The sequence below is a fragment of the Triturus cristatus genome, chromosome 5_2 (genome assembly GCF_964204655.1).
Source record: "Triturus cristatus chromosome 5_2, aTriCri1.1, whole genome shotgun sequence".
Classification (NCBI taxonomy): Eukaryota; Metazoa; Chordata; class Amphibia; order Caudata; family Salamandridae; genus Triturus; species Triturus cristatus.
The window spans coordinates 169,135,687-169,159,964 of record NC_140588.1 but is presented as its reverse complement, the minus strand read 5'-3'; the positions used below and the strand labels follow the sequence as shown (position 1 = coordinate 169,159,964).

The 24,278-nt window shown below is 46.7% G+C and overlaps 1 protein-coding gene across 3 annotated transcripts in view; it reads right to left on the bottom strand.

Moving 5' to 3' along the window:
- The window catches only part of LOC146822744 (cytochrome c oxidase subunit 4 isoform 1, mitochondrial-like), a 342,020-nt gene that overhangs the window by 279,935 nt on the left and 37,807 nt on the right, over window positions 1-24,278 (bottom strand). For 2 of the 3 annotated variants that reach the window (XM_085606931.1, XM_085606932.1), the window contains one exon: window positions 4,211-4,307. In XM_085606931.1, the coding sequence (XP_085463057.1) occupies window positions 4,211-4,307 (97 nt within the window). Of the gene's footprint in view, window positions 1-4,210; window positions 4,308-20,913; window positions 21,029-24,278 lie in introns of those variants that run through there. The other variant, XM_085606930.1, reaches the window with a different exon arrangement.

Sequence of the window (24,278 nt, the reverse complement as noted above, 5' to 3'; positions counted from 1 at the left end):
ATATAGCTCAGGAGTTAACCCATACCTGGTCATTAAAGCTTCCTTCATATGGGGGTATGAGGTCTGGATCTCTAGGGGCAAATCTAACAGTGTGTCACGCCCTTCAGCAAGGAACCTTCCCCACAACCCCGCTCCCCAGTCTTTCTCAGGGACCCGGTGTGAAGACATGGCTACCTCGTAGGCCCTAAACCACTGCCCTATGTCATCCTTCCTAAAATACTCCTTAACTACATCTTTGGGGATGTACACCTTGGACTCTACCTGCACCGGTGGAGTGCTGCCACCAGAAGGAGTGGTTTCCAAACTTTTCGCCTTCAGCTCCAACTCCTTCACTTTCAGATCATGATCCATTTGGCGTTGTTGTGCCTCCAAGGCCAACTTCTGCTTCTCCTTTTTCATTTGTCCTGCCAACTTTGCCATCTCCATTGCATGCGCCCTGTCTGCTGCCCTGTCCGCCAGCTCTTCTGGGGACAGGCCTCTGGTGGGCTCCACAAAGTGGTCGGGCGGAACGATGTCCCCCGCATTCTGTGGGTCTCTTGACTCTTTCCAGGCTCTCAACGCCTTGAGGTACTGGTTCTTCTTCCTGAATCCAGTATGGGGAACTCTGAATTTCACACTGTAGCCTTTCAATTGCTCCACGGTACAGTCCTCCAGTTTCTCCCAATCCACCTCATCTATTCCAGAAATCACAGAGAGTGCTCTTCCAGCAGGAAGTGAGCCAGGCATGGCTGCAGTAATGGCAGATGTCTCAACGGTTCACAAATGAAAAAAAACCTGTGGCTGCGTTACTTGGTCTGCTCTCACTATCTGGTGATTAATAATTCACTGTATGCAAATTACAAATGCAAATCCGAAATCCCAGCCGCTGCCAACAATGTTAGAGACGGGGATCTCTGATTGGCGCAAGGATGTCCTTGTGTCAAGCAGTGACCCTCTCCTCCACGTCAGGGCAAAGGATAACCCCTTGGGAATGACCCTTGCTCACCCTCTAGGTGCGTGGCGTGAGCAGCCAAGGCGATTCTCCAGGCGTCGTTGGTTAAGCAATTATAATCACACACACAGTAAATACATTAATCCCCCCAGAAACGGACACCAGGCTTAGGTATGTGAAAATACGGTTCTTTATATAAAAATAGTTATGCAGATTTATCACAAGACCAGTAACGTTGTTTCTATGCCACCAGATTATCAAGCCGGTAAACGGTTCTTTAAGCGGATGCTTCTTTAGTCTCTTTTCAATGTCACTTGGGAGATTCCAGTCATTGACTTACGTTCCGGCCTACCGCGGCTCACACATCGGTCGTGGGCGCGCGCGCGCCGTGCACAGCTCCTCCCGGTGGCTCCCGGGCAGCGGCGGTGAGACGGGCGTGCAGTGAGGCTTAACGGGGAAGTAAGGCGGTACGGGCCCGAGCCCGATACTGGAATTCCTGTAGCACTGTTGCGAGGAGAGAGTTACCCAGATCGGAGCGACTCTCGGCTTCGGGGTAGTGTCTTTGGATCCTCAATCAGCGGGTGTATGCAGCAGGCAGGCGCGGCCAGCGACCCTTAGCACGGCGGTGCAGGGGGGTCTCCACAGCGGGGGCGGCGCGGCCTGAGATGTCCGGGGATAGCGAAGCGGGGTCACAGGGCACGGTCAGTGCAGCTGGTTGACCCGGCGTAGATCACAGTCGTCGGACGGATTCCGGCGGGAGGGGTGACAGCGCGTTCAGCGCACTCCAGTGGCAGGCGATGACAGGGGTGCAGGCAACCTAGCCCGGGGACAGAGAGCGGCTCCGGACGGAGCGGGGCTCTCACGGGGTAAAGGCAGGCAAGCTCCTGAGTGTCACGGCCCTAGGAGGGGGCGATGAGGGGCGCAGTCTCTTTCCAGCGGGATGCACACACGGCTCGACTTGGAGGACGAGCAAAAGCACAGAGAATCCACTAGTCCTGGGGTTCAGTTCAGGGGGCAAGCTCAGATCAAGCCCTTGGAGAATGTTCAAGCACAAAGTAGCAAAGTCTTTTCAGCAAGTCTTTTTCCTCTCCTTTCTCAGCAAGGCAAGCAGCAGGCCAGTCCTTCCAGCGTCTTCTTCTCCTTCTAGTCGGGCAGAGGTCCTTTGTGGTAAACAGCATTCTGATTTGCAAGGAGCAGGGCTCCTACTTTTATACCACATTTCTTTTGTTCTTTCAGGCCAGGGGGGCCTTCGCATAGTCGATCTCAGTCCTGAGCACTTTGTTGGGGGTATTCTGACTTCTGCTTTCAGTGTGAGGGGCAGGCACATCAGCCGCTCCACAGGAGGTGGAGCCGGCATTCAGGGGACAAGTACTTTCAGGATCACCTTGTGGACAGCGCTTCGCCCGTCCGGGGCCAGGTGCAGGCTGAGTCATCAGTCGCTCCCCAGGGGGCGGAGCCAGCTTTGTGGTGGTGGAGCACTGCCCTATTCAGAGTCCAAGGGGCACCCCCACCTCCCACCAAGGTGCTCTCCTGCCATTCGCTACCTGTCATCCCCCCAGCCCTGTCACTCACATAGCCCAGACAGTCAGATACACGCACAGCAGAGGCGGGCTGAGATGGTTAAGCGAGTAAATACGGACTTTCTAAAAAGTCGTATTTACAAACCCAGGATAGTAAAATAAACTTGACTACAAGAAGTATTTTATCATTCCGAGTTCAGGCATACTAAACATATCTCTCTACCATGTTCCCTGAGCCTGCTGGGATTATAGTATGTAATAATTCCAGCAGCTCATCTGGCCTAAGGGGAACAGGTAGCCTTGCAATAGTGAACCACGAAGATGGCGGTGATTCACTATTAGGACAGGCCTCACAACCAGGGCCTGTCCTACCTTACACCTACAACGCACCCTGCCCGCGGGCCTACCATAGGGGTGACTAACATGAGGCTAAGGGAAGGTTCTGGGGGCTGGCAAGTGTGTGCACTTGCCCAGCTAGCGTGACAGTACGGGACTGCACGCGGGGTCGGCAGTGGCAGACCCAGGACACATTTTACATGGCCGCTGGTGTGGGTGGCGCAACCAGCGCTGCAGCCCACTAGCGGCATTGGCATTCACAAGCCCTGGCACTCCGGGTGCACTTTACTGGGGACTGACAGTGAATCCAATAAACCAATCATGTATACCAATGATGAACACTTTATCTTAGGGAGCACTTGCGCTGCGGCACGGATTAGCCGTGGCGCAGCGCCCTGAGCGGACAACACCAGAAAAACAATCGAGGCACACCATCAAAAGTGGAAGGGAAACTCACGCCAAGGTGCCAGGTCTAACAAGGGCACTGCTGCCATTCAAGCATTTACTTAGAAGCTGGCACTCTTAGGTCACTTAGCCTATTCAAGCCACTGAGCTTTCTTTCCTACTGACAGCAAAATCCTCCAGCTTTGCGGAAAGAGTACCACGGAGTTAGCACCTTTAATTTTGCCAAATTTCATTGGTCATCACTGCTCAATAAGCCGATTTGAACCGAGGAAAAGTATTGTAAGACCCCGCCACGTTACTGTCTACCAGTGGTTAACTTGTAAAAAACGTAAATGACGGGCTGTCGTCAGGAGGCAGCTTGCACCAGTCCATTTCTCCTATTAGCGCTGCCTAAAACAGAACCAACTGCTTACCATGAAAGTGGGGAGAGGATGTGGCGTAATGGCCAGAGCTGAACACTTCGGAGCTGGGTAACCAGGTTCGAGTTTATGGGTCAGCTCAACATCCTGTGATTCTGGGCAAATCACTTAATCTCCCCGTAAATTAATGTGTCCTTAACTGGTGCTCATGAAAAGTGCTGGTGTTGATTATTAAGTGCCGGTGATGAGCACTGGAAACCACCGACTCAAATTAGGCACTGCCGTCTACCAAAAAGAGAAATAGGAAGAAGGAGGATTAAAACTGCAAGTGAGTATACTATTAAAACGTTGTGAATTGTGCCATTTCTCTGGAGATTCATAAGACAGCCTGAAACATCTGCAACCTCTTTTTATCTTCAGGGATGCTTAGAAGAGATCTTACATGGCCCACTGCAAACCCACTTGGCCAAAAGGTATATTGTCACATCTGAGGAGGTCGTACTAAGTGGCTACTGCTGGAAGTTATGCAGTTACACTGCAGCTGAAATTTGAGGGACATTTAACCACATTTCCAATGCAGCTGTTGTCATTTTGTGCTGCGCCACTGCTTCTAAGCATGTTAGGACCTTCGCATTGACAGTAGCTTCTTTGTGCCTTACCGTGTCCTTTGGAACTACGCACAAAGCTGGTGGTTGAAAGGCCTCGCCAGGGCAACAGCCTGACTCCTCGAAGGGTGGAAGCAAGAGAGAGAGACATCTGTAAGAGGAAAAAGAGGAAGAGGTGAAATAGCATGGTCTAGCGCATGGGGAGACAGGAAGGCAGAGGACAAGTCCTTCTTCGCAACTACCATAGTACATCCCCTTTTGTCAAAAGCAATCATACCCTCAAGCCTCGGTTAGCAAGTAGAGAGCACTGGATTTCTCCAAGGCAACACAGCAATGAACAAGTTAGAACTAGCCTGTTATCTATAGATAATTTGGTGTTCTTTAAAATAGTTATAAATTGGACTAAGAGTGAAGGATACTAAGGGGGAGGGGGGGTCAATGGTCAAAACAAAGCAGTGTACAAAGAGGTATGGAAGTGCAGAACAAATGAAAGTATAAGTAAATATTATAAATGAAATAATTAGAATACTTTAAAATGTGAGAAAAGAAACAATTAGGTTGAATACGCAGGGTAGGGTAATTCTGAAGAAAACAAGAATACGAAGGAACTGCTTGAGCTAACACTTCCAAAACAATGGGAATATATGAGGAGGTATTTTACTTAATTTTCATGTATCTGTGCCATTACAGAAAGGGACCAAACAAACCCCATGCAAATCTGCCCAGAAGATGCAGCATGTTCTGAACTCCTAGGGCCGTATTATGGGGAGTGCTCCAGGGGTGCAACGGGTATGTACGTCCGATTTAGGTGCCCCCAGGGATCTTTGATATTATAGAAAGGGTCGTAGATTCTTGTGCAGCCCTTTCTGTAATACAGATAGCGCAGACGCACATATAGCGCTATCGCCAGAGGGTGTTTCCTCATTTGCATGGGGGTGTGCCCCCGTGCAAAGGAGGAAATCCCTTTGCCTCTGCGCCCACACTGTAGTATGGACGTGGGCGCAAAGGCAAAGAACTTGTCAGAAAGTGCAGTGAAAGGACAGGGGCACATATTCTCCAACCACCCAGGTTCAGAAAGGCATGCAAAGGTGGTACATAGTTTGCAACACAGAAGTACTAGCTATAGAACTCACTCCCAGCATGAATAGGAAACCTTCAAAACTACCTGACGCTCTAAAGAGCTGTAACGACTTGGCTGTTTCCAATTCTCATTCTTATCCAGCAAAATTGACAAACTGAGGTCTGGCCTCTCCAGTAAATCTGCCTCACTGCTTATCTTTACTTCCTAAGTATTCAACATATGGGAGTCATTTCAGACGCGGAAGACCTCTCCAAAATAATAAAAGAATTACGACCTACCTCATAATTCAGAGACACGATTTCAGCCAAGATAATGAAAGAGAACTTCAATATATTTGCATCAATGTGGCTTGAGTTAATCAACGAATCATCCCTATCTTAAGGTATGTTTCCCAACAACCCATACTCAAGAAACCCAGGCATGTTCCCTAATACCCACACTCAAGAAACCCAGGCATGTCCCTTAACTCCCACACTCAAGAAACCCAGGCATGTTCCCTAACACCCATAATCAAGAAACCCAGGACTGTTCCCTAACACCCATACTCAAGAAACCCAGTTATGTTCCCCAACACCCATATTCGAGAAACCCAGGCATGTTCCCTAACACCCATACTCAAGAAACCTAAGGATGTTCCCTAACACCCATAGCCAAGAAACCCAGGTATGTTCCCTAACACACATACTCAAGAAACCCAGGCATGTTCCCTAACACCCATAATCAAGAAACCCAGGACTGTTCCCTAACACCCATACTCAAGAAACCCAGTTATGTTCCCCAACACCCATATTCGAGAAACCCAGGCATGTTCCCTAACACCCAACACCCATAGCCAAGAAACCCGGGTATGGTCCCTAATACCCACACTCAAGAAACCCAGGCATGTCCCTTAACTCCCACACTCAAGAAACCCAGGCATGTTCCCTAACACCCATAATCAAGAAACCCAGGACTGTTCCCTAACACCCATACTCAAGAAACCCAGTTATGTTCCCCAACACCCATATTCGAGAAACCCAGGCATGTTCCCTAACACCCATACTCAAGAAACCTAAGGATGTTCCCTAACACCCATAGCCAAGAAACCCAGGTATGTTCCCTAACACACATACTCAAGAAACCCAGGTATGTTCCCTAACACCCATACTCAAGAAACCCAGTTATGTTCCCCAACACCCATATTCGAGAAACCCAGGCATGTTCCCTAACACCCATACTCAAGAAACCCAGGACTGTTCCCTAACACCCATACTCAAGAAACCCAGTTATGTTCCCCAACACCCATATTCGAGAAACCCAGGCATGTTCCCTAACACCCATACTCAAGAAACCTAAGGATGTTCCCTAACACCCATAGCCAAGAAACCCGGGTATGGTCCCTAATACCCACACTCAAGAAACCCAGGCATGTCCCTTAACTCCCACACTCAAGAAACCCAGGCATGTTCCCTAACACCCATAATGAAGAAACCCAGGACTGTTCCCTAACACCCATACTCAAGAAACCCAGTTATGTTCCCCAACACCCATATTCGAGAAACCCAGGCATGTTCCCTAACACCCATACTCAAGAAACCTAAGGATGTTCCCTAACACCCATAGCCAAGAAACCCAGGTATGTTCCCTAACACACATACTCAAGAAACCCAGGTATGTTCCCTAATAACCATACTCAAAAACCCAGGTCTGTTCCCTAGCACCCATATTCAAGAAACCCAGGTCTGTTCCCTAACACCCATATTCAAGAAACCCAGGTATGTTCCCTAACACACATACTCAAGAAACCCAGGTATGTTCCCTAACAACCATACTCAAAAACCCAGGTCTGTTCCCTAGCACCCATATTCAAGAAACCCAGGTCTTTTCCCTAACACCCATATTCCAAAAACCCAAGTATGTTCTCTAACATCCATACTCAAGAAACCCAGGTATGTTCCCTAACACCCATATTCAAGAAACCCAAGTATGTTCCCCAACATCCGTATTCAAGAAACCCAGTTATGTTCCCCAACACCCATATTCAAGAAACCCAGGTATGTTCCCTAACACACACACTCAAGAAACCCAGGTATGTTCCCTAACAACCATACTCAAAAACCCAGGTCTGTTCCCTAACACCCATATTCAAGAAACCCAGGTCTGTTCCCTAACACCCATATTCAAAAAACCCAAGTATGTTCTCTAACATCCATACTCAAAAACCCAGGTATGTTCCCTAACACCCATATTCAAGAAACCCAGGTCTGTTCCCTAACACCTATATTCAAGAAACCCAGGTATGTTCCCTAACACCCATACTCGAAAAACCCAGGTCTTTTCCGAAGCACCCATATTCAAGAAACCCAGGTCTGTTCCCTAACACCAATATTCAAGAAACACAGGTAGGTTCCCTAACATCCATACTCAAGAAACCCAGGCAGGGCCGGCTCTAGGGCGGTGCGACTGGTGCCACTGCACCAGGTGCTGACGTCGCATGGGGGAGCCAGTTTATAGTTTATATTGTGCCTAAAAGCACCTGCTGCCGCGTTTCCTGGCCTCCAGAAACTTTCAACAATTAAAATGTCAAGAAAACTCAGGTGATTAATGTTCTTCCTGGCGAGATCAGAGTTTTGGCTAGTAGAAGTTTTGACTCATGGAAGTTTTGATTCATGGTAAGGTAGCGCAGAGGATTAGTATGCCTGCTGCAGAGAACATGTACCATGAAGATCACAAAGTGAATATAATGTAAACAGTTCAGTGGGTTACTGCTGTTGTCAGAGACTTCCTTTTGTTAGTTGCAGTTTACAGTGAGCTATTAGCTGTCATCAAAGAACTGCGTGCAGACTTCAAGGTATAGATTAGAGCGTATGGATTTTTTCCCCGAGACTTTCGTTATTCTAATGTTGCAAAAAGGGTTGATTTGGGTACAAATCAGTTCTTGTTATTAAAGAGAGCCCCAAACCATTGTGCTACATTTTAAATTCAGAGTTTGTGCTTCTCCAGACCAAGTACTCTTCAACAATACTGCCTACCTGTATGGATGACATGTGAATCCACCCCTTGATGGCCTCTGTCTTATGTAACATTTCTTATACACTGATTTACACACCTATGATTGGCTCTGTATAATATGTGTGTAATGTAAAGTGCTATGACACCCTTCACTTATATGAGCGATGCTATAAGATTAATTAAATCCATCTGAGAGAGAGTAGTTAGGAGACTGTTAAAGGGTGGTAGGGAGGGAATCCGTGGCGGAGGTGGTCATTGGGGGGTGCCAAAAAACATTGTCGCACTGGGCGCCACCAGTGCTAAAGCCGGCCCTGAACCCGGGTATGTTCCCCAACACCCATACTCACTAAACCCAGTGCTGACCCCGAAAACCTCAAAACTTTTAGACCCATCCGCAACCTCCTATGGCTAGGAAAGGCCATTGAAAAACAAGCTGCACCGTGACTAAACAGACACATTAACCACAATGACTTACTCTCCAATAGTCAGTCGGTATTCAGAGAATGCTAAAGCACTGAAACAGCCACCTTGAAAATTCTAGACAACTTGTACCGCATGCTCGACGAAGGTGAGGTATGCCTTCTGGTCCGCCAGAATCTCTCAGCAGCCTTTGACACAGTGGACCACGCCCTCCTACTAAAGACCTGGAAGCGTAGAATGGGCCTACCAGGAACGGTACCAAGCTGGTTCTGCTCTTTCTTGAATGGTGGCTTCAAACTCGTAAAATTGGAGAATTACACTTCAGCAATGGAAAGCATGACCTTCGGCAACCCACAGGGCTGCACACTCTACCTAATTCTGTTCAAAATCTATGTGGAACCTGTCTGAAATCATGGCCTGATTTTTAAGAGTGCATAGCATTGCTCCAAAAACCAGAGATCAAACAGTATGTTAGGAAAATAAATGATCTGCAAAGTATTAGCAGGGGCGGCTCCTCCGCTATGGCGGGGGAGCGTCGCCCCACTGCTTTCTCGCAGTGTGAGAAGCAAAAACATAAAATGTAATAACTTTTAGTTATTGCCATTTTATGCTTGCTTTGCAGGCAGGCGGCGCTGCTCTGCTCTCCGACCAGGGCAGGGGAGGAGTGGTTTTCCCACTCCTGAGTGCGCAAAGACTGTTTGGTTAGCCCTCTCGGGCCGCTCAAACCAGTCATGCGCACTTTGCCCTTCTCCATGCAGGCTGCACTGCAGCCTGCATGGATAACATGCCTACCCCTCTAGCCCCTGGCTGAGCGTCGTGTCATGGCACTTCAGACCAATCATAATGCTGCATTGCAGCGTTGTGATTGGGTTAGGGGAGGGAGCCTGGCTGCCCGCTTCCCGTTCCTGTCGGATGCAGGAGAGCAAGATCAGAGAAGACGCAGGACCCGACGGAGAGGTAGTTTATTTTTTTTTATATGACGCCCCCCCTCCCCGGGCGACCCGCCCTGCACACCAGCGAGCAATTTCAGTTACTTATTTCTCGATCATCAGATAGTTGCATTGCTCTCGAATGATCTAAGAGAGCCCACTCCTGTCCTAGAGGAGTACCAGCAGTTGACGGCTCAGTGCAACAGCTCATATTCACTCAGCATAGCCCCGGCCTTATACTAAATAAATCAAGAAATGTAAACAGTGGGGTACCGGAGAGCAGTGGCTGCACGAACCAGCCCACCAGCTGCATCCTGGTAGAAGCAGTCCTCAATTGTGTTCATGCTCACAATTAATTGTTTGCACTCAGTGTTGGCCAAACAATACTTGATTGATTGTGAGTAGGGACACTGTTGAAGATTGCATCTACCTCCCCCACTGCTTACATGTTCTGCTGGATGTTGGGTTGACTGGGGATGCAATTATGAGCTTGGATGAGCATATAACCAGATGTATTGAATGTAGTTTGCCAAAGAGCCCAAAACAAACTGATTGCTCCTTGCTGATGAATGCCAACTAGCACGAAGCACGTGATCAAAGAAATACAGCTGGGTGACAAGTACTTGATTTATTGTGAGCGGAAACACTATTGAGCACTGTGTCAGGGGACCGATGACGAACAGGACGATGTAATGCTTTACTCCCCTTTGAACAACGTGCCTGACACCCTGTCAATCCACACACAGGCTATCGATGGCCCCTTTAACTCCTTGCCAAGTGCCCACGAGGAGGAGCCCAGGGGGCGTGCCAGATGATGCCTGCTACGTCGGTCCTATTGTGTGAGGGCCGCGGAGGAGAAGAGGAAGTGAACACATCAAGGAGGGCGAACGTGAACGCAAGGATCAAGAAGGACAAGGAGAGGAAGCTGACGCCAGTTCCTTGTACAAGTCCCCGGACCCACGTCCAAGACGACAGCGAGACGCCAGGAGGCCAACGAGACCACGCACTGCCCCACAACTCTCCTGGAGGAGCGTGGTTGGACAAGGTACAGTCCAGGCTACAGTGGATTTCAGGGCACTGGGCGGGGAAGGGTACGCCGTAGAGGGAGAACACCGTAATCTTACCAAACCGCATTACACCTGGTGCTGGCAAGTGGTGTTAATCCCTCATGTCTCCTAACTTGAAACCAAGAGAATCTTCGTGTCCTTCCTACTGAAACCATTTTCGTTTTGTGTTGTTTTCTTTGTTCCTTATGATCAGTGGTCGAAGTGGGGGAAAAAAAGTAGGGAAACTGTGGGCGGAGAATCAGAGGGCGGGAATAACCCAAGGATTGGCTCAGTGGGCGGAGCCAGAGTTGTGGCCAGAATGCGCAAATATCCCAATTTTTAGTATTTGTTTGGCATTTCACTGCCCAGTTTAATCAACCAATGGATACACATGATTATATAAGGTTATAATGAGTTATTGACAGTAAAACACATTCACAAAGTGGGATATGCTTCTAATCGCAGTATGTCTCAAATACGATAAAATGTGGAAGCACAAGCCATTTGTCGCAGAGCCATGGTGTTTATCATCAGCACTTCTCCCTTTTTCCACAACAGCAGTTCAAACATGAGTAGCAAAATATCCTAGTTTGCAAATGTTTTCTATATAACTCTGGCTCTGCCATATTTGCCTCCTAATGCAAGATCTGCTGCATGATCTGATCATTTAAACTAATAAATTGTTTATAGCTCAAATGTATCAAAAGTTAACAAAAAATGTGACTTGTTTTGCTGCGGAGTGGATGGCTTATTGCAAAGGTTGACTGGTCACCTTTCTCACTGTTGCATTGGTGTGTTACACTGGTGCTAATAAGGCAAAATCTTTCCAAAGACTGTTAGCATGTGTACACGTCAAAATAATAAAATATCAGAAAATATACTGCATTACGCTGCAGCCTTTTTTTAAATGCATAATTTAGTCAACACTGTGGCATAATTGTGTCCTCCTTTGCTGCATATTTAATTCCAGTGACCCCACAGCAAGCAGCACATGTTAAAAGTGCTTGTGAATGAAGCAGAGAAACTGTGAAGTTTGCGAACTTAGTTTGGTGTGCGTGCCAAATTCTGAATTGCCAATCCCTGGTGAGTTGCAGCTACTGCTTCTGAAACAAGGCCAATGGAGCTAACTATGGGTGAGGCAGACTGGCCTCAAGGGCACTGGCGGTGCCCTGTGCATTAATGTTTATTACCCTCTAATGGCCACCTCTGTCATGGATTCCCTCACTACCACCCTCTAACAGTGCCCCTCAAGTCTCCATAACCACACTCTCTCTCAGATGCATTTAATTTGATTTACAGCGCCACTCATACCAGTGTAGGGTGTCAGAGCACTTTACATCACACACATTACTCAGAGGCAATCAATATGTGTGTAAATCACTGTATAGAAAATGTTACATAAGACTAAGGACTACAAGGTGTAGGAGTCACATGACAACCATACTACTAGGCGGTATAGTTTAATAGTGATTGGTCTGGAGAAACATAAACTCAGAATTTTAAAACTTAATACCATGGTTGGGGGTACTCTTTAATAATCAGAATTGATTTCTGTCCAAAAGAACACTTTTTGCAACATTAGGATAATCAAAGACGGGGGGGGAAACATAACGCTCTAATTTATACCTTGCAGGTTGCATGCAGCTCTTAGATGAAAGTTAATAGCTCACTGTTGTATGTTAGGATTTTAACTTCTAAACTGCAAGTAACAAAAGGAGCTCTCTGACAAAAGCAGTAGCCCACTGACCTATTTACATTATGTGCACTTTGTGATCTGTTTAGGAAGGTGGAATCTGACTACATGGTTGCCCCACTTTTTTCCTGGTGTTTTGCTGGTTTTTGACTTAGTCTGCCTGGGATCCTGCTATTCAGGACCCCAGCCTATCTGCTTTCTCCCTTAAATTGATTACAAGTACTATAGGTATACTCCATATTGGATTCTGGGGTACCCTTATAAGTCCCTAGTATATGGTATACTATGTACCAAGGGCGTAGGTACCCCATAGGCCTACCAGGGGCTGCAAGGGTCTTGTGACCTCAGTGACAGATTCACTGTCGATCTAGGATGTGCTTCTTCATATGCCTGCCCGTAAGACTGGAAGTGAACTGCAGTATGGATTGTGGTGGACAGGTCCACCTGCGGGTGCTAAGACACCTGGGCTTCTAAGGTCTATCGGGCCTTCTAAGGTGTAGCATCGGAATAAGCTCCGTCAGGAGTGTGGTATGGTGAACTGGTCATGAAGGTCTGAACCTGGTTCTCCAGAGTTCCAAATTCAGCAGCTCTGGCCAGAGTGCCACATTCTCTCCCACACTGAACACCATACTGCCCCACTGAGAGAAACTCGCACTGCCTTCAGCACAACTCAATTGTGCTGCGACTAAATTCAAATTATGCACTAGACAACAGTAAAATGCTGCCTGAAAAAAAATGAATAACACCCTGGAAAAAGCAAACACTCATAGGGAATGCAAGAATAAGCAAAACATGTGAACTGTAATCAGAAAAAAACATGGTTACCTTAACGGTTTTAAACTCATTATTCTGAAATCAGTAAGTGATTTTGCCTGAAAAGTTCAAGACATGGCTACAGGGCCAGGAAGGGACCCCTTTCAATGTCCATTGCTTATATCCTTTCAAAATGTATGCAGTTTGGTTTAAAAAAGAACACATCCCCAAACACAGAGCCGCATTTTATAAGCTAAAATAATTAAAAAGTTGAAAACGATCATATTAAACGTTTCCACTCTACCCATCAACCAGGTATTGCAGTCCCTTTAGGAATGGCGCACTTACCCACCCTGGGAAAACAATGTTGTTCAAAGAATGAAGATAAAAAGAAAGTAGCGCTTTCACTGGCAAACTCTGTAAAGTGGCGCTAATGTGTGTGGGTGTAAATAACAGTCTGGCCTGTCTGCTGTCCACTCTGTATTGCTTTATTTAGGTATTTAACTATTTTTTCTCTCCATTCCGAGGTTTTTCTTTTCAATAGAAAACGGTCAGAAAATGAGGACATTTACAGCCAAAGTGTTCAGCCTTTTTTGGATCAATTTCACAGGGGAACAAATAAAGAAAAGGAGGGGCAAGAGAGAGTACCTTAAGAGCTGCCTCTTGAAATCAGCACGTAAGCAGGAGCGAGACAGAGACAGAAAGAGACGAAGGAATAAAGAGAGGAGGGCAGCCGCCAGAGGCAGATCAGGAGTAGTGGACACGGTCCTTGCCATGAAGGAAAAGAGACAGCGTTTATTTTTTCTCCGTTCTCTCCCCTTCCCAGAACCGGCGGAGCCTTCCTGCAGCATAACAAAAGGCAGAGGGCGGGTGGCCTCTGACTCCAGGCAGGTCAAGTGCAGGGCCATTAGGTAGCGCTTTCGTGTGCTAATGGCCCTGCGATAACAGGAGGGAGAGGGGAAATTCCTTTGTCCCCTCGCGCCCCCCGCGTCCCCCACACTTCCTACGCCCATGCTCCAACGCCGAGCTTTATAGGCGATGGTGATTTCTTGCGTCCCGGGACGCCTTTTCAAAATAAAAAAGTAGGGGAACGGAATCGCTGGAATTGAAGAAGTAGGGGCACGCCGTGCCCTGCCGTTCCCCCCCACTTCGACCACTGCTTATGATCCGGTACAACGGTGGGAGTTGGCGACACCGGCGTGCATCAGTGAATCCGTGGTGAAGCCAGGAGTGCTCCCTTAACCAGGACTCAACGCCTAGCTCAACGGACTCTTACCTACCTTATATGTCCCTAATAAACCAAAGGCAAAGCAAAGAAACCGATCTCGTGTGCATCCTTTTACCTATTCTCAGCCAGAGTACACCTGCCCAAGAGCGACATGTGACACACTGCATTTACCAGAATGCATTATGTGGACCTTGCAGGCAGTGTGCTCCACACACCACTGTTACCATTTTCTAAAGGATGTTGGGTTGACAAATCTTAAGGATGCACCTGTGAGCTTGGAGTGATACGGAACCCGATATACTGAAAGCGGTTTGCCAATGGATTGCTCCTTGCTGATGAGTGCCAACTAGAATGAATCCTGTGTCCAAGGATATTCAGCATTTGTGCCAACACTGGGTTACAAACACTTGATTGATCATGAGTAGAAACACAGAGGGCTGCCTCCAACGTAGTGCCTTGGGTGGACTGGTACAGGCAGGCAGGTGGTGTGATCCCCTCCCCCACTGTTTGTTATCTAAATCTGTGATGGTGACCCTGCCTACCAACCCCACCATGTGGGTGAACTATATGCTGCACTCCCCGACGAGATGCTATGGCCATCGTGTCCTGTAACGGGACATACCCTAGAACAGCAGAGCCTCCTTCACTGCATGGGGCACACTCCGCACAGTCAGGAAGCTCCCATGTTTTAATCCCCAAAGGGATCTTCATCTATGCACTAGATATTACAGAAGAGACCAAACAGCTCCTTCTGTAATATCAGTCTGCCTGTGAATGACAGAAATGGCAGAACATTTGGAGATTCTGCCATTTTTCTTCAGTATCTTCCCCCTCAGCCCCCATAGTTTTTAGTATAGGGTCTATGGGTCCGAAAGAGCAATACGTTTGGTTTCAAAAGCATATTTTAGCATGCCTGAGCAAACAAGCGCGTGCTCAGCTCCCTCTGATACCTGTCGTGTGACGACAATCAAAAGGCACAGAGTGAATTGCCACTTTCTGGAGCAGGACTGATGCCAATGGGCACGGCTTGAAAGAAAACATGCACGCTCTGGACTATTTCTGGACATAGTTCTGCCCACTGGCCCCCTTCACTAACACCGACATAAGACTCCAAATTCACAAAAGCACCTGGGATGGGTGAGTGCCTATTTGTGTGCTATAAACACGCACGAGACACCTAACAGGAGAATCTAGGAAGTGAACTTAGAGAGCTGGAGGAGTCTTGGGCACTTTAAGAGGACATGCATGTCAGACCTCCCCTATAAAATGCTCACGTGAACACTTGTCACTGCTCGGATCTCCGCGGGCAATAACCAGGCGCTCTCCTGCACGGTCACGTAGCTGTGCTTGCTATTTAAAGACTGCGTCATAATTAGTCTGTCATTAAGTGAGCAACGGGGACTTGCGTTTGCAAACTTTTACGTTCGGTCCGTCTCCAAAAATTCTTTAAAAGCTCATCTTTTACGCACAGATTTATTTAGCCTATGTCTTACACCAAAGCACTATAAGTAACCCAGGCGTGCAACACCCATTGGACTCAAAGGGCTTCAGCCCCCCCCGTCGTGTGTGGCAGCCCGGGATGAGACAACTTCCCGGCGCACACATCCGCACCCGAGCACTTCACAGGTCTTTAAAAGACCATTTGCATGTTAATGAGGCCTCGCTGTTGTTTCACCCCTTCTAAAAGCCCCTGCAGCTCCACTCTGCCTATTGCTTAAAGATTCAGCCCCCCCCGACATTTTTTCTGAGCCCCCTCCCCCCCCCACCGAAATATGGCTCTAGTTGCACCTCTGAAGTAACCCCAACTTTGAACTTTTAACTGAGTTTGTCTAGCTGACATTTAAGCCCTCTCTGCTTAGAGGGTGCGCCCGGATGTCTATTGCGAAACCTGGCTTCTCGATACAATTCACTAGCACTACAGTGCTCTTCCTTGTCACCTTCTTTATAAAGAGTCAAGCCAGGGTTATTGCGCATCAAGCTGGGTGCATTAGCCATCCCTCTTGTTGCATGGCCAAGAAATTCAAACACCTGAGAACGGCTAGTGTGTGAGAGGAGCCTCGCCAACTCCAAAGAATATGTAAATGTAGGAATGAGAGAAATAATCTTTCTTTTGACAAGATGCATACCTTTAACAACCACGATAGGATGACACAAGAAAATATTGCCTTCCCCGGCTCCTGAGGAAGAGGGGGAAGGTGGGTTGACCTTCATAGTAAGGAAGCCACTTCCTAAATCAACCCAGAGGAATTCCAAAGATAATGCTCCCGTCCTCAAACCCCAAAAAAGAAACAATCTTTGAAGGAGACCTGTCGGATAGGGGAGGAACTGAGAGGTACATTACATCTACACTGCAGAGCCCATGCAGCCCTTGGCACAGATGTAAAAGTAGATGAGATTAAGGGAGGAGCTAGGCCATTTAACCAACCTCCAACTGGCACAGTCAAGGAACAGGTGTCCTACGCCTGGTGTGCCACAATACGCACTCCAAGGAAAAGCCAGTCCATTAGGCACAGAAAGGTTAGGCCCATTCTCAACAATAAAGTAATAAAATGCATTTGAAGAGAACAAACAAGGTGTGCAGAAGCAGAATTCATTCACAGCACATCCCAAAGCAAACAACTGAAACAAATAAAGGAAGGACATTAAGTTACGTGTAGAGCAGCATCCAACTTCCAGGCAGTCAACCTGAGGGAAACAAACAAACAACATCTGGGTAAAAGGTCGGGCACCTCAGGGAAAGGCTAAAAGGTTCTGTTAAGGACCGTGACAAGGAAAGAAGGACTCTGTGTGGAGGCGCTTACAGTAAGCAATTGAAGCAATCTCCCATCCATCTTCTCTCACCTTCACTGGAGTGTTAGAAAGTACAAGGCTTCGTTACACCAACACTCTATGCATTGGGCCTTTATTATAGTTCCTTAACTGTTATTGAAGCCAATAAAACTGCTGCTGAAACCTTTGTATTACCTCTGAGACTTCAGGGACTATTCACTAATCTTTAGAATTGCACACAAATCCATAATCTACACAGGAAAAGGCGCAATATGTAAGTGCAAAGTTTGTGCATGTGTCAGTAATGTAGTGTAACGCACACATGAACCTATCCCTCATTAGTGTACCAGGTGCTGTGGCACTGAGGCTCAAGGCACTGAGGGCCCACTGAACCTAAATTATGACTGCCTCTTAGGAGGACTTTTTTCCTTGATTGCCTTAGTGGTTATGGCACTTTTTCTATGCCCGGGTAGGCCCACTTAAATCCCTTTAGGCAAAAAGAAGTAGGAGTCTTGACTCTTCCATCCAAGCATCTATTAAGTCATCCTTCCATCTACCCACTGATATCCAGCATGGCTTCTTTACATTCTGTCATCCATTAATTCTTTCATCCATTATTCAGTCTTTCACCATTCTGTTCTTCTATCCATCCATCTGTCTGCCCATCCATATCCATACCTATCCATCCACCTCCAAATCTATCCATCAAACCCATCATTCCATCCAGCCATCCTTTCAGTCATTCATCCCTCCATCCACCTTTTGAGCCATTCACGCCTATATCCACCCTTTCACTCATCCAAACGCGGCCCATGCAGGTAAGGCGGTGGGGCCAGGTTGGGGGGGGGGGAATTTCAGCAGACGACAATGATTGAAAATTAATTATTTAATTTTCCCTTGTGGTCGACTGTCGAATTCCCCCCAACCAGGCCCCACCGCTCTAACCTGCACAAGTTGCAGCTGCACTCATCCCTCTATCCTTTTGCTCATCCATCCACCTACCCTTTCATTCCATTCATCCTCCCTTTCACTCATCCATCCATCTATCCTTTCACTGAACCATCCATCCACCCATCCATTCTTTCATACATCTATCTCTCCTTTCACTCAGCCAGCCATCCTTTCACTCATCCATCCACCCTTTCACTCATACATGCTACCTTTCACCTATCCATCCATCCATCCATCCATCCACTCATGAATCAGTCCATTCACCCTTGAACACATCCATCCATCTATCTATCTATCCTTTCACTTATCCACCCATCCAGTCATCCAGCCACCTTTTTACTCAGGCATTCATCCACCCTTTCACTCAGCCATCCTCCCTACACTCAGCCATTAGCCCTTTCACCCACCCTTCTATCCATTCTTTGATTCATCCATGCGTACACCCATCCTTTCACTTATTCATAAAGCCAGTCTCCATTAACCCTTTCACTCACCCACTCTTTCTCTCACACATCCATTCATCCCGCCAGCCTTCCTTTCACTTACTCACGCACCCACCCACCCTTTCACTTTAATTATGAGCCTTTGTCTGTCAAGCTACAGGCAGAAGAGACCCATCAAGAACCCCACCGTCATGTAGCTGCCAAAGCAGGGGGTCACGACGCCCCTGCTTAATATAAAAAATACCTATAAAGACACCAAGAATTCTGGAGGGGCTGGAGCAAAAAACGGACCTTTCACTAAGCAAGCACTGAAATGCGCAGACTTCTTTGGCGAGAAACTGAAAAAAGGCTTTGTAATTAACGTGCAGTTTTATGAACTTGAATACCAAGCGCGAAACAGTAATGCAAATATAGTAGAGTCAACCTTTGTAGTGTGTGCATGGAATGTTGGAGGTGGTAGGCCGCGGTCACTGAACCCTTGGGAGGGACTCTTGCGAGTAGGCGCTGTCTAGGGGCCAAGCTGCAGGCTGCGGAATCAAGAGACCTAAATTGAAAAACGGATTCTCTTTTTAATCGTAATCTGTGACGGTGTGCACAGGGGTGCGCCCCCTGTGGTGCAGTCCTCTTACAAGCCCAAAACTGTAGGCATGCATGGAGGCGATTCAGCAAGCAGAGTGCACTATGCAAGAAACTGTATATCCCTTGATACTGAGACGATGGGAAGAGCCTGCAAGTATGTCATTTGTTTCTTTACTGTCAAAATGTAGGGGAAACCGTGTCAGCATAGGAAGCCTGCTGCTGCCTCTGGTTGAAATACACGGCTGCTGTGTAAGGAGCAAGTGTGTACAGCAATACACATATCCAATCACCTCTTGCTGGGACATAATCAAATATGCAGTATAACCCCGCCCTCAGCTTCGGTACAAGGCATAATGTTTGCCCCCCACACCCGCCCCCACCCCCCCTGAAAAATACTCTGAGTTTGCAGTCCAACCACAGGCATGCCACTCCCCTCCATAAAGCCTGAGTTTTAACATTAGTAGGGATCTCTCCTGTGGACAACTGATCTCCTGTCGGTCTAAGGGCCCTCATACTTAACAGTAATTTGGTTGGGGTGTGCAGTCAGTCTGGGGCTATCCGTTTCACTGGCAATGGACTCCTGGTGGGTTGCCGGGGTGGGCCTATGAGTTTTAACGAATGTGAAGTTCTGACCTGCTGTGTGTCTGGACACCCATTTTAATGACAGTTGGATTGTGCCCAAACGCACCAGTATGGGGATTTCAGGGTTAATGGTGAGGGGCATTTGCCCGCGTTTGGGGTTATTGCAGACAATTCCATTGTCTACAACAGACGGGATAGTTTCATAGACGTTGTGCAGAACATGGCCATATTCCAATACAGATCTTCCCAGATACAGCCTGTTTCTAAGTGGCAGTGGAGGGGGAAGGAACATTTAAGAATGGCAGTGTGTTCAGCAGGATAGGGAGGACCCGCCACGTTTGTCTGGCTCAGCACCACCCAAAACAGTAAAAGTACAGTCTACAGAGGTGTTCTGCAACAGAACACGAGTGCAGGCAAGCAGAGGCCTCCTCGCATGCATGTGGAACACCACTCAGAATGTTCCCCTCAGAGCACTCGTCATTAGAGAAGGAAAGGAGGGGCAGCGCCTGCCTTATGCACCCCGCTCTCGTGAAGTAAACACCATTTGTCTTCCGTTGACATAAAGTTTCTGTCCTTCCTCTCTCTGAAACGATGTGTTTAACAACAAGTTCTCTCGTCATCTACCTCTATGATCACCTGAACTCCCCTTCCACGTAAGATCCTGAATAATATGTTTAAACGTAGGACAAGAGCTCAAAACATGTTACGTTTGCCCATGCAGTATACTCTGAAAAGGGCATACGCGTATTTGCAGTCTAGCACCATATAAGTATTCTAAATAAGCATAAAGCATACATCTGGGACACACATGTCAGCCTCTTTAAAATGTGTGCCTCCGTTTTCATATTAATGGATTTAAAACGACTTTACCTCTGCATTATCAATTTACTATCATTACCCTCTTCTAGAAGCTTCAAAGTATTCATTAACTAACCGTCTAGAGATATTAATCTCATTAGGGAACAACGTTAAAGCATTTTCCCTGTTGGCTATTTTACCTCCTCGGCTAGGTGAATTGACACAAAGTGTGAAGCATCCTGAAAATGAGCAACGAAAATAAATATTCCGCTTTCTCTCTTTTTCCCCCACCCTTCCTTTTAATTCCTTCCCTTCGTCTCCAGTTTTTGGTTCTCCTTGGCGTTCTCAATTTATTTTGTCCTCACCCTTATTCTTTATGAATTGTTTCTATTTCTTAATCTCTTTTGTTTTCTGTTCCCTGCCCTTCGTCTGTTCTTTCTAGTCTACTCGGGTTGCAGGCTTTGTTTTTTAGCTCAAAGAACAGCGCTCCTTACCTTGTTGTGCGCCTGTCAGCTCCGGACAATGTACGTGACTGAGCGGCTGTGCTGTATGGTGATAAAAGTGAAACCACAAAAGGCAGGTGCGCCTCGCGCTCTGGTCCGGCCCACTGGCAGGAAGCGATACTATACATGGTGCATGCCACAGTAACATGGTAACGTAGTAACGTGACATGCGTGGGTTTGGCGGCTGCCGCTCTACTACAGCCTCTATCTAGGAGAGTTCAGCAGCTCGAGACCTTTTACTGCAAACTGTCGCTACCGTGCACCCCAACATTTGTGGTGGTAGATTTTTCACACCCGATTACAAGATTTTTCCCTAAAATACCATGTTAGGTTTCACAGAAAACATAAGAAACAATTTGTTTACATGCCGTGGCTTTATATCTATATTCCTGTCCTGTTGCGGGGCTTTGAAGCGCACCTTCGACAGGTACAACGCTACATTTGTGGGGTGCCGGGTAAGTAGTGTGTTGTGTTTTTGTGATCCTATTTGGGATGCATTTTGGTATGTTGCGGGGGTGACTGGAGAGGTGACACCGTCTTGCAGGAAGAATCGGCGCGATGGAAGAAGTGTACGAGACAGGCGCGGGAAACAGAAGTGTAATTAGCTGATGATGGTCATAATTGATATTTTGAGTTTATTCGCTAGATTAAACAAATATACTACGCAACCGCCCGCAGACTCCAGGCACAAGGGAAGGAGAAGCATATCTACTGTGTATAGAGCTGGTTATTGTGATAGGGATTGAAGGTTTGAGGGAAATTATATTCTAGACATGGCTAATCGCAATCATCAGGACATGACAATAACATCAGTGATGGAAAACAGAAAGACGTTTATTCCAAAATATGAACATTTTCAAGAAAAAGGCTGTATTGAAATTAATAACTACATTAAAGGCACAAAGACTGACATAAACTACTTTGAAGGTGTTATATTTTTGGGTCTGCACTAATCTGCAAGAGGTGCTTTTTAGCACCAACTGCGTTTTAAGGTGGTCAATTTTGTGATGCAACAGCGTTAATCAAGGTTCTTCTTTGGTCCACCGGAAACAATACAGGTATTGTTTTTTGCTGCTACAAAACAACCCCGACCACCACAAAAGGAAACAGAGAAAAAAGACTACAAAAAACAAACAAATAATAATCATTGTGAGGATATTTTTATTTGTTATGTCCTGTTGGTAGGAGATGGCTCAAGCATGTGGTGACCATGAACTGCAGAAATCAGACCCTAACATTCACACACAAAGAGAGGACAATTACTCCTTGCTGTCATTAAGGTGCAATACTTCCACAACACAGCCTAAGGCACTCCTTGCCAAGAGATTGCAGTCAAGCAGTAAAGGACAGACCAGCCCTACAGAGAATACAAGAAATATCTCCAACATTCTGTGCCATTCAAGATTGTGGGAACACACTTACACCCCATTGAGTGTTTTATTTGTTGCTTGATGGCACCAGGAAAAGGGCGAGGAGTGGATACTTGGAAACTACTAATTACTCATTGAAGCAGGGGTCCACAAAACCAGATATTTTTTGGAAGGTCCTGTACAAGCCCTGAGTAGCCGCAGCCCGTGCAGGTAAGAGCGGTGGGGCCGGGTTGGTGGGGGAGGGGGGATTTCGACAGACGACGACAAGGGAAGAATAATTATTTATTTAATTTTCCCTCTTGGTCGTCTGTCGAATCTCCGCCCCCCCACTAACCCGGTCCCACCGCTGTTACTTGCACGGGCCGTGGATGGCCCTGTGGTAAAACCTTGTGCTGGACAAACCAGGTAATCTTGCCTACTTAAGTTTCATCTTCATTGGGTAGCCTCTGCACCTTATCCCTGTCTTCCAGACATGAAAGGGTTTCAAAGCCCAAACTTTCAGAACTTGTAGCAATATTTCTACATCTTGTGTCCTGGTGCTCCATATGTTGCCACAGTTTCATGAACTTTTCATTAAATATCCTTGGCATAGGCTCAACTGGAAGAAAGGTCTTTCCCACTTTTAGCCAGAACCACTACAGAAAACCCAGCTCCAACTGGTCTTGCTGACTTTCTTGTCTGAAGCTATAGCTGACTATGCTTATTAGATTTCCCCTAATGTGCTTCATAGGGAAAAGTAAATCCACAGAGGGCAGGTATCCTCCAAAGAGAACCTGGTCCCTTTTAGCGTTGATGACTATCAGGGACCTTTACTGACAATGAGAGGCACTTTCAGATTCAGCGATTCAAATGAAAGTAGGAGCCTCGGCATTTCTCCAGGAAGACAGGAATTCTTCCAAGCAGTCATCTTCTTGCTGCATGGTAGAATTCCATAATCAGGTGAAAATAATCTTCCCATCCTCATCCATTCTTTCTGAAGAAAAAATGGACTAGTTCCTAGACCCCAACATTGACACATTGTAAACATATTAGAACTTTGCCTTTTCCACAGTTTTGCGAAATGTTGAAACAAAGTCTTGACTAAGTCTCTCCCTGTCTCTCCTAGCTCTCTCTAAAGCCAACCGTCTCTAAACCTTCCTTCATCAAACCTACAATCCTTTCTAGGTACCACTGCATCACACCTCATTGAGAGCTAGGTTTCTCTCTCTCTCAGTGAGTCTTGAGCTTCAAGGGGTGTCATTTCCTCCTCATTGCCAAGTAGCATGCCTTTGTGATGGCTGGCGTATGAGAGTGTCAAACTTCCTTTTCAATGGAGATTTTTGAATCAGATAGCACAGATGTCAGGTACTCCTTTATCTGAGCAGTCTTTGATGAGTGATAAGTTTCCTTTGACTTATAGATGTAAAACAGGAGGCTGGAGCACTGGATGACTTTTGCCCGAGGGAAGCCTCAGATCTCACAAAGGATCACCTGTTCAGATCTCAGGATATGTCTGAAAGCAATTAACTACTTTTGAACTGAAGGGAGCCCATCAGGATGCAGGAGCCTGAAGTCAACTTGCTAATCAGTGGTAAAGTGCTTGTGCTCATCCTTGAAAACATGCCATCAAAGTGGCCTACCCATAATTGGCATATTCAATTTTCTAGTAAGTCCCTTGTGAATGGTAGTACCTGTACCCAGAGCCTGTAAATGAAATACTACTAGTGGGTAGCAGCACTCATCATGTCACCCACTAAGGTAGCACTGTAAAATCTGTCTCACACCTGACACTGCAGCTGGTAGTGCAGTTTTAAATGTAAAAATAAACCTTTTGCCAAGTCTAAACCTTAGTTTTTAATACTTATAAGTCACTCCCAAGGTACGCCATTAAGGTTCATAGGGCCGGGTGCATGTTATTTAGTTAAGAAATGTGTGTTTAAGATTTACATGTCCTGACAGTATAAAACGCCTTAAGTAATTTTTCACTGTTGTAAGGCCTATCTCTCC